This window comes from Antrostomus carolinensis, unplaced genomic scaffold (assembly GCF_000700745.2).
Source record: "Antrostomus carolinensis isolate BGI_N321 unplaced genomic scaffold, ASM70074v2 scaffold49556, whole genome shotgun sequence".
Classification (NCBI taxonomy): Eukaryota; Metazoa; Chordata; class Aves; order Caprimulgiformes; family Caprimulgidae; genus Antrostomus; species Antrostomus carolinensis.
Genome location: NW_010322103.1, coordinates 3,462 through 14,630, shown reverse-complemented (window position 1 = coordinate 14,630; position 11,169 = coordinate 3,462). Strand labels below are relative to the sequence as shown.

General features: G+C 37.8%; 1 protein-coding gene across 1 annotated transcript in view; it reads left to right on the top strand.

Moving 5' to 3' along the window:
- Positions 1-3,001: 3,001 nt before the first annotated feature.
- EBAG9 (estrogen receptor binding site associated antigen 9) overlaps positions 3,002-11,169 on the top strand; it is a 10,234-nt gene continuing 2,066 nt past the window's right edge. The window contains exons 1-5 of the mRNA XM_010170134.1: positions 3,002-3,097; positions 5,782-5,860; positions 6,067-6,225; positions 8,124-8,231; positions 8,967-9,058. Of these exons, the coding sequence (XP_010168436.1) occupies positions 3,015-3,097; positions 5,782-5,860; positions 6,067-6,225; positions 8,124-8,231; positions 8,967-9,058 (521 nt within the window). The 5' untranslated portion in view covers positions 3,002-3,014. The remainder of the gene's footprint in view (positions 3,098-5,781; positions 5,861-6,066; positions 6,226-8,123; positions 8,232-8,966; positions 9,059-11,169) is intronic.

The following is an 11,169-nucleotide window of genomic DNA, read 5'->3' as shown; positions in this document are numbered from 1 at the left end:
GGTGTCAAGAGGATGGGGCCAGACTCTTCAGAGGTTCTCAAGGACAGGACAAGGGGCAATGGGCACAAACTGGAAGACAGGAAGTTCCATCTGAAGATGAGGAAAAACTTCTTTACTGTGAGGGTGACAGAGCACTGGAACAGGCTGCTCAGAGAGGTTGTGGAGTCTCCTTCTCTGGAGATATTCAGAAACCACCAGGATGCAGTCCTGTGCAACCTGCTGTAGGTGAACCTGCTTTGGCAGGGTGGGTTGGACTAGATGATCTCCAGAGGTGCCCTCCAACCCCTTCCATTCTGTGGTTCTGTGAAACAGCACTTACTGCCCTGGAAGGCCTAGTGCTGCCACAGCTGAAATGAAATGCAGCTCTAACACAAATATGTTATGTGATTATGTGTGTGTGTGAGATAGTAATTCGGAAATTTGTTAATGATACCTAGGAAGTGTATGGAGAGGGACAAGTTGTCTGATTGCTGTGGGGAACTGTGATAGATGCTGAACCCTGCCAGGCAGCGTACGGATGATACTGGGAGAGCAGTCACTCATTTATAGGAATGACTTGGGAAAAACGGATTAGCTTCTGGTGGCTCTTGTCAGTAGTGGACTGCACAAGCTTGTGAGCCACACTTCTTGTGGATTCTGTTTTTTTTAGTTGCTTAACTTTATATTGAGAAGTCATTACAGTCTACAATGTGACATATTAAAAAAACAAGATTAGCTGAAAAACTGGGGTTACATATGTACACACACATATATATGTACACATAAATATACATGACACATTTGAACGTTGTTTTGGTTTCAGTTTTGCACTTAGCTACTAAACTCGCGTGTACTTTAATTTAGGCACAAATAATATTGAGTATGCAGAAGTTTGAGTAATGGTTGCTTCCTAAAACAGTCTTTTCAATCAATAGTTTGTTTTTTAATTTCAGATCTTCCTTGGCTGTCCATTGTAGCAGTTACATAGGCTAAGCAGTGGGGAAGATAACTTCGCTCTTTCTAACATTGAGTACTTCTCTACTTCTTTCCTCCTGCCCCCCAAAACCAGTAGAAGAGTAAATTCTGCTAAGAGTGAAGTGAGCTTCTAAACAAGCTTCCTTTCAGAAAAGACATACCTTTATTCTCATTTCAGCAGTTCACCTGCTCTTCATACCTCAAATCCCAGGTAGATGGCTTCTAGCTGCCTCTTTTAAACGTAACATTTTCTGTCACCAATTCAGTGTTAGTTTGCAGTAATTTCTGCCTTTCGAATAGACAGCTGTCTATCTAGTTGCTATCCACTTTTTTTCCACTAACTTCCACTGTTTCTGAATCTTTCAAATTCTTGACTGATGCATTCTCCTGTCACCTAGATACTGTCAGAATTTCTTATTCCAGAAGGTAAGGAAGGGCTTGAGCACGATACAAAATGATAGTCCTGTCTTTAAAACTAAAAGCTAAATGTGTTGGATGATGTCTGCTGTTCTTGCTTCTTTGTGGGAAGTTTAACTGTTTCCTATTCCTGTTAGATTAAAAGCTCATTTAATACCCACTCTTGCATAAGGTTCTCTACATGAATCAAAATTAAGACAATGCTACTGTTGAAGTAGAGAAGTGAAATGTGTCCTGTGAGGGCTTTCTCCTGAGCCACACCTTGGTAGTGCGGTCTGTAATTCGGTGGTTACTTAGTGACTTAAGCCTTCAATTTTACAGTAAAAGGTTCTGTTTGTTTAATAACCACCCTGTATGATATTTCAATAGCAGAAAATCCTTATCCAGACTGTATGTGAGGCAGTATTTCTAGTACTATATTACTACAGTGTTTGATACTAGTTACATTATCTAGCAAATGAGCACCAATAAAAAATAAGTCTAAGCTCCATGAAGCTCACAAATCCCATTATATACTTTTTAATAAAATCCTCAGGGCAGTATTGGAGCAGCCTACGTAATGATCCACCTTCCTGACTCTTCCTAACTTAAAGCCTGGAATATAAAAAGTGATTTAAAAGCCATAGCATATTTGAAATCAAGCTGTCCTTCCATGGAATACTCATGGCCTGAGGAAAATGTCACAGGGCTGCCTTCTCTTCTCACCAGGAGGTATGTTAAACTTGCAACAGAAAATGTTGTTACAAGTGTAGATGTGTGTAATGAAAAGCTATTTGTGAAGTGTAACCTCTTCTTCTTTACCCCGAAATGTTCACCTGTAGAAGGGAGGAAAGGGATCCTTGAATGACAGCAGATTATTCTGATTCAGTCTGTACCTATTTGAGGGCATCTGTTGGAATAATGTGGTATACTGAGTATAAATTCTCTGGATTCTCAAATTGACACTGAAAAATAGCTGCCAACATGAGTGGATTCAACCCAAGATCAGTTTTTTTTCTTGGCTGGCTTTGCTAGCACGATCCAGTCTGGCACAGGAGTATGGATAGATCTAGGGCTTAATTTACACAGTAGTGCACACAGGATGAACAGAGTCTTTCTTTGCTGATGATTTTTTTCAGTGGCACTGGTTCTAAAATAAACTATGTTTGTTCTCATCATACATGTCCATCAAAATGGCAGCTAAATTTAAATGGTCAATTTTGGATTTTGATTTAATGACTCAATTTATAATTTGTATATGCAAGTGTGAGCTTCTTACTGATGATTATGCTCTTCTCCTTACTTTGCTAGTGTTCAGTGCTATTGTTAGTGTCTAAAACAGATCAGCTGTACAATCACGGCCATTGGTTGCCTGCACTTGCCCTTTAAATGTATCTTTAACTGTGACTTTACCTATCATCATGTGCTGTTTCTTTAAAGGCCATATTCATTAGGTACTTCTATCAGTTACATGAGTGAAATGTCCTGACAGTAGGCAGGTAGCATATTTGTTCTGTGTAGCTCCTCTTTTTTCTTCTTTTAATATGGTTTCACAGAATGTTCCTTATTTATCAGCAACTAAGGAAATTGACCTTAAGAACTATGTGAAGATGTATAATCCTCTGCATCTAACGTTTTTTCTTTTGCAGGAAGGGTTTCTCACCATGGCTATAACACAGTTTCGACTCTTTAAAATCTGTACTTGCCTGGCAGCAGTGCTTTCTTTCATTAAAAAGTTAATATGCAGGTAAACATGTCTTATTTAATTTGATTACCTTTTATTTTTTCATAACAGATTCTTGCACTCCTTTCCTTCTCCCAGCACCCACCCACCCACCACTCTCCCCAGTTCTGATTTTACTAATTGCAAAACAATCAAGATAGATAAAAGTCAGATGCATTCTTTAACCTGCGTATTGCTTCCCAGTTCAGAAGTCTACGTAGTGCAGTTGTGAGTGTATTTTTGTGGTGTGATAGCTCTAATGAGAAGTGTTTTCTAAACAACTATGACAGGGTTTTAAAATTGCCTTTTAAAACTCTCCTGTGTCAAACTTTAAGAAAAATTGTTCTCCACATTTTCTTAAAGTAATTGGCAAGTAATATTTTGTTTTTTAAGAGGTACAGTTAATGGCAGCATCCATCCAGTCATCAGACAGTAGGCTTTCATCATAAAGTGCTTTGTCAAGACACAGTTGCCTGAGACTTCACATACTTCTGTGTATTGAAGTTTCTTTCAAAAGTTTGGAGGACAGTGATTAATTAAAGTTTAAGGGAATTGCTTTTTCTTTTATGAACATGACCTATTTTTGCTTACTCTTGTAAGCCATAGTTAGTGTTGTTGAGTTGTAGACCCAAGGATGCAGCAGTGTAGTACGTAGAAGCATTCAAAAAGCCCTCGAGATTTATGGTTATATGACAGTAGAGTTCAGCAGCACAGTCGCAGAGTACCTGAGGTAGATCTTCTCAGCACTGTGCTCCTGTCTGAACTCCTCTTGTTTCTTGCTCTTGCAGAATGTTGTTTTACACAAACAAATAGCAGTCTAGAGAAAGGTATTCTTCTTTTATGTATGATGACAGTGAGGTTAAAGCATATGCAGAATATGTGGTAGACATAAAATAACTGTTTGTTTCCTGTTCACCTTTACTTATTCGAAAAATAAGAGGAAGCTCTCAACTGGTTGGTAAATTCACTGCAGATGTAGTGAAGCTTTAAAAAGATACATTTTAATGCGGCATACGACTATATAGGTGTCAACCTTAGTTCTGTGATTTGAATTCCAAATTAAATTAAGAATACTTGCTGTTCAAATTCTAAAAGAAGTCAAAACACTGAGTTGTTGATAGCTTCTATATTATGCGGACCCTTCATCTCTCTTTAAGTGTTAAGATAACTTTATAAGCAGATAATAGTTTAGTAGCTGTAATGACAGTATTTTGCTCTGTTTTTCAACTTTTGAATGAACTAAATCTTTGAAATTAATAGCTGAGAAACTGCTTGGGAATAAAAAGTAGAAGAACTTTTCTTTCTGTGAATAACAATTAGTTGAAAGAATGAAAATCTAAAATCTTTCACATAATTAAGCCAGTGGATCAAGGTAGTCAGTCAAATAACTACAGATGTTTCTCCTGTTTAATGTCAGCTGCAAAGCATAGCTTGATAAATTTTGTTTTCCTGTAATGCACCCCTGCATGTGAGTATGCCTAATAACCAGCAAATGTGATTTAATTAAATGTGCATTTTAATGTAATGGATATGAGCTAGTACTTATTTAGATTATGTAGTTTACATTAGTTTTTCATTTAAACAAGTGCCTGTAGAGATTGTGCATCTTTCCAGTCAGCCTATGTGTAGCACTGGTCATCTCTTCAGTTAAAACTTTTTTTGATAGACAACAGCCTGCCTGAATCCACTGTTTCTAGGAAATACAAGGAATTAGTATAAAAAGAGATGAAACTTAATTCTCTCGAAAATCTCCAGTTACTTTTTCCAACTGAGGGAGCTGGATGCTGTAAAGTTACTGTGAAGTAAAAACAATAATTTTTGAGGCATTTGGCATTCAGAGCAGAGACCCATATCTGTCTAATGATAGCTGTGAAGCAACTGTTCCAACCAGCATCTTGTTCCCTTCGCAGAAAGGAAGTGGAGATATGTAACCTTCCCGAGTGCTGCTCTGTGTAGCATGTTCTTTCCCATGTTTCCTCTCACCTTCACCCTTATCAGTGTAATAATTTTGGCTGGATGAATGCTTTGTTATAAGCCACTTGTGGGAGTCTTCTAGATCATTTAAATAGGGAAATACATATAATTGCAGAAGTGATGGCTTAGACTAGTATTAAAGATATGTATGTTGTACAGGTTTATTTACAATGCATTAGTGTTTGTCTTCAATTATCTGATATAGTTGCTGAAATGCTTTCATTGAAGCAGCATTCTTTAAGTAGAAGCATGAATTGCACAGGAGCTGTTGACCTGCATAATCTTGTACTACCTCTGTTTAGACTGAAGGAAAAAGTGGTTTAGCAGCTGAGAAAGTGATCTGTTAGACTCAGCTTAACATCTAAGACATGTAGAAAGATTTCTTAGTTTACAGTAGAAATGGTTATCTTTGAACAAATGTAGATCAACAGTTTGCTTCATAAGCACTGACAACTGTAACTGACTGTAAGCAAATAACTGAGTAAATGTGTCTATTTCCAGTGCAATTTGAAAAGTAAACTGCACCTTGAAATGAACACAGCTTTAAATTCATGATGAAATTCCTTTGTTTAGCAGACTTTTACTGGCAGTAGTTAAAATTAAAGTAGTTTAAGCACTTAATATTTTATCCATGACTATTTTCAGTAGTGCGGTTCTCAGACTTCCTTTTTGTTTTTTTTAAACTTAGTGCTCATGTTTTCAGAGCTTGGAGGAATCCTACATTTTTCTTTCAGGTCTGGAAGAGGGCGAAAGTTAAGTGGAGACCAAATAACTTTGCCAACCACAGTGGATTATTCATCTGTTCCTAAACAGGTAACTGCTTAAGTGGTAGATGACTTAGTAGATAATCACTTAACAGAATGATTATATCAATCCAACAACAGGATTGGTATATATCTTAGAAAGATATAATATCATTCTATATGCTATGTAATATTAAGTATATACCTTAGCAAGATATAAGAAGACAGCTTTTTACCTACAGATAGTATTAACTTGTACCATATACTTCTCTTCAGCCAGAAGTAGAAGACTGGTCTTCATGGGATGAAGATGCACCTACCAGTGTGAAAATTGAGGGTGGCAACGGTAATGTTGCTGCTCAGCAAAATCCTTTGGAACAGATGGAACCCGATTATTTCAAAGATATGACACCAACAATAAGAAAAACTCAAAAAGTAGGTATTGCACTTTCAGCTATACTTGTGGAGGGTTTTCCTAGCTTTAAAATAGGCTATAAGTAAGTTGGCAATTTATAGAAGGTGCTTCTGGTAAAAGTTAAGCTGTCCTGTTGAAATTAGAACAGGTACTGACATGTCCAATTAAAAGTACTGACTCTTTGTGATTTTACCAAGTATAATGTTAGTTCATGTTTTCATCTGTAATGTTAATGTTATTGGAAACTTAGGAAGATTTTCATAGTCTGAAGGCTCGGGGAAGTATAATGTGAGAACCCTCAAGTCACTTTAATTCTGAAAATGGAACCACTGCACTAAGATACTTGGGCTCATACCTTTCCATTATTTGAACAGAGACGTTCCATGTCCTGTTCTACTGAAGTTTGAGGTAGCAGCACTGGTGTTTCAGAAAACAATTGTTACTTGTTTTACCAAGTTATAATGAGGAAGCTGGAATTAGGGAGCTGGTATTTCAAAACAGCTTGCTCTTCAAATATCCATTTTTATTATGGAGACAAGACAGAAGAACATATCCACAGAGTGTGAACACCATAAATAAGTACTGATTAAAATTCTGGTAGTTTTTGTCTCTATGTGGAAATCTTCCAGCTGGGTACTTATCAGGGCTTGTGAGTCAGGCACTGCAACAGGTTACCAGAGAGGTTGTGCAGGCTCCATCTCTGGAAGTTTTGAAGACCCAAGTGGCTGTGTCCTGAGTACCTTCATCAGCCTTGGAGCTGACAGTGCTTTGAGGAGAAGGTTGGGTTACAGACCTCTGAGGCCACTTCCAGCCTGAATTCTTCTGGGGTCCTATAAACTGGACATGATACTGGGGTCAGTTTTCTGTACATTCAAGATCCGCAGTATTCTGCAGAATAAATTCTTCAAAGGACTTTGATCTCCTAAAATCTGGGGGGCAGAGGAGGACTGGGGGAGAGGTAGATTTCTTGTTTGCATTTAATAACAATTTTTTTGCCTAAATAGATTGAGCTTCAGGTACAGAACAAAACTCGAGAAGAGTCCATGCTGTATACAGGGTTTAGTTTAAATGTATCCTTATAGGGATAACTATAGGGAATTATATCTACATGTCTGGATACAGACCCTCAGTCAAATAACAGTGTCTGTCATTGCTAAATAAGAGGGTCTAGTTGTATTTCCTTTCTTGTGTTTGTTCAGTCATTGAAACTGTGAATCTTCCTCTTATGGAAGCAGCACATACTTGAAGTAGGCTAAACAAAGTAAGTGAGTAAGTTCATCTCTTGAAGTCAAGACAAGTAAGGGATGCATGATCTTAGCAACCATGTTAAATTTGCTAATAAGCATTTTAGGAGAGGCATTAGTGCATGTTTTTCAGCCAAACCATTACAGAGCTTTACCAGTTGATGTGGAACTGAATTACATTTCAACTACTGAAACTTAAATTGTCTGCACAGATATCTTGTTGAAGTAGCCAAGAGAGCTCAAGTTCTAAAGCAGTAAAGTTGTGCAGACAGCAGGATCCTCAAGAGTAGTATTTTACAGTGCCCTAGCATGGAAGCAGGATTCCTCCAAGGAGTATGTCATGTAATTGGTAACTTATATGAGTGCTGGGAGTTGTGGCTATTTGATCTGTAATTCCCTGTGACCTTTTCTGTCTTGATACAGTCATAGGTTTCCATGTGACTTAAGAAAAAGCTAGTGGGGGATGGAGGGAGTTCTTGTGTCTTTTGCATTTAGTTTCTCTCACTTACCAGTTCATTTGGCTGTACAGCTTCCAGAACCTGGGCAGGCATGAGACACAGTGCGGTACTGTGTAGCTGTACAGGCACAGAGCTACATGATCACCAAGGAATCTGTGCAGTGCTTTGACTTAACACTTTTCATTGTTTGGTTTGGTTTTTTTTTACTATTTTCAGATAGTTATTAAAAAACGAGAGCCTTTAAATTTTGGGATTCCAGAGGGAAACACAGGATTCTCTAGCAGATTAGCAGCTACACAAGATATTCCTTTTATTCACCAGTCTGTAAGTATGCTCTAAGTATTGATCTTGTATTTGACAGTTAAATGACTGTTCTGTAGGAGAAGGAATAGCCTGCCTAAGGTCTGCATTGTGGGGAGCAAGAGAAATAGTTATGGAATAATATATAAACTGTTTTAAAATTATGTATTTGGTTGAAAATAATGAAGTATTCAATTTAATTTTAACTAATATATTCTACGGAGAAACTTAACAGAGCAGTGATAAAAAGGTAAGAAGCTTCCAAACACTTATATACTTGCAAATCTTCTGAAGCAACAGACTTTACATTTTTTGGATTCTACACAGTAAACTTTTTTTTTCCCCCAAAAAAATAATTCGGTCACATGACTTCCTTAGACTGTGCATAATGAAAATAATTTAGGAAGGGACTTCTAGTGAGTAAAAGCAGCGCTCGGGTGATACTAGACACAAATATGTGAACGCACATGTTGGTTTGTCCATACAACTTGAAGAAATCTTTTAGCATACCTGCTCAACTTGTTGTCTTCTTCCTAAAAATGCAGTCCAGGACTTCCTTCCTTTGTTACTGACCAATACAATCCAAAATCCTCCAACAATTAACTGGAAAGTCAATATTACAGCAGAGAAAAACGTGTAAACAATAAGCTGAGAAGTACTGTCATATCTCAAATATTTCTCAAAGCCTGAAGCATCAAGCTTAAAAATGTTTTATCTATTTTTTTCCATGTACTTAGACCTTCTCTTCTTTTGCTTCAGCCTGAACTGGGAGACTTGGATACTTGGCAAGAAAATACTAATGCCTGGGAAGAAGAGGAAGATGCTGCCTGGCAGGCAGAAGAAGTTCTTAGGTAACTGGAAATTATGTAATACCATGTAAACTTTTACACATAAAAGAATCAAATACAGATTTGTTTGTTGTAACATCTTTCTGGGAAATCCTAAGAATTGTTAAAAAAATTCTTAAGACAAATTATTTTTATTTATCTAATCTCTGTGTCACTGGCACTTGGCAGAAGATGTTTTGGATCTAATCAATTTAGTAGAAGAGACAGTGGGGGCAATCTGAGAATCACTGGAACATGGGAACAACACGTTAACCCCTCTCCAGGAAAGCAACCACACCCCCGCCCCAAACCCAACGATTTATTATGTACAAATCACAGGTTTCAGCTTGATTAAGTAAAATACCACTGAGTGTCCTTATAAAAAGGGTCACAATCATGTGCTGCAGAACACAAATAGTTCAGGATCGAAGGTGAAGTTGCAAGTATGTTCTTGGAATCCCCGTAGGAGCTATGCTTTTCTAGCTAACTTGACTAAACCACCTGAGAAGGCTTCCTAAACTGCTGTCATTCTGTTCACAAAATCACAAATATATGGCTTCCGTGGGACAATAAGGACTATGAAGTAAGGAGCTGATATATTAAAAAATCATTCTAGAATTGTGAATATTTAAAAGAAAAATGGTATCTTAGTGAACTATTTATTGTAATATGTTGGAAAATTTGCTTTTTTCAACCAGTAGAATAAGACAGGAGGGAAGTCACCAGCACACTTTTGAAGCATTAATGATAGGTAGTAAATTCTACTAATTCTGTCAGTCTTGCTCTGTAGCAGCTTAACGTGCGAGAACAGAGTTGCACTGCAAATATTTTTAGAAACTTAATCAGATACCTCTATGTGTATGTTCTGGTCAGTGTCTTGGGTTTTTGTTTGTTTAATTTAAATTCAGTACTGAAACTGTTTCAAGTCTTGTCTTTCACTAATGTATCACAGAAGTACAAGCTTTGTGATATGAGTTATGTGCCTTTGGACTGTTTTTGTTCCAGGATAGTACCTTTTCCTGTAAAGAGTATCAATAGGCTCAGTCAGATCTTTAATCTCTAAAGAGCAGTCTACTGAGACCTAATCTATGATGCACCATACAAAGCAAATGGAAGATATTGAGAAATATTGCTGCTTTTGAACTGAGAAATGAAACAACCTGTTTTGCTAATTGCAGAGGCTGCACTGTACACTGCTTAACCATTGCCACATTCCTTTACAGGTGTTTTTAGGACTATGGAAAGAAGTACTCAAACTTTCTGAAGCAGGGACTTGTTTTATACAAATTAGCTACTAAAAATAATCTGCTGTATGCATATGCCAGCTTGGTCTGCAAAATTGTCTGAGGTTTTCAGACTGCTAAATGGGGGACAAAGGCCCCCTCACCCTCCAGAGTGTTAATGCTGGCTGTACTCCAGCCATGCTTATTGAGAATGAAATGAGTGTGCAGAAGAAGTAAGGGTGTCCCTTGGCTAGCTGTGTCTGGGTACCTGTTAGTGCTCAGTATGCACAAGTGTCTTAGACCAGGATAATTTTGGTGCAGTACTAGAGTGCTGATCAATCATGCAAAAATAGGCTGTGGCCTGCTGAATAGCAGGGAAGACTGTGTCCTCTGGCTGCTCTGGTGACTCAACACGTAACCGTTGAAATACGCGTGTCTAGTAAGTCAGACGCTTCCTGCAATCAAAGCATGCTGAAAGGCAGTGCTGAGGAGTAGGCTACTACTGCCTGAGAAGTGCCTGTAGTCTGGTGTGGTTTTTTTACCCCCACTCCCCAGCATGTTCTGGACTGGGATCCAGTGAAATTTTCCAGTCAGTGATGAACCAGCGTAGTAGAAGATAAACTGGGTTTTCAGTTATTTGAAGTTAGAACTTGGTTTCTTCTGCAAATTATAGATACCGATCTGCCCCTTTAGACTTTCTAATATCAACAAAGTCTTTTTCTCAGTGGGAACAGGTAAGCTCAATGCTTGTGCATTTTTAATTCTGTCAAGTAAAAGACCAAATGGTACGAGATCATTCTTATTGCAGTTATTCTGTATGTGTACAGTAAATAAAAATATGCTGGAATAAGAATGTCTGCTAGCGGTGCTCTGATTCTAGTCAGTGTTCTGCTAACCAGTGAGAGAGAGGTT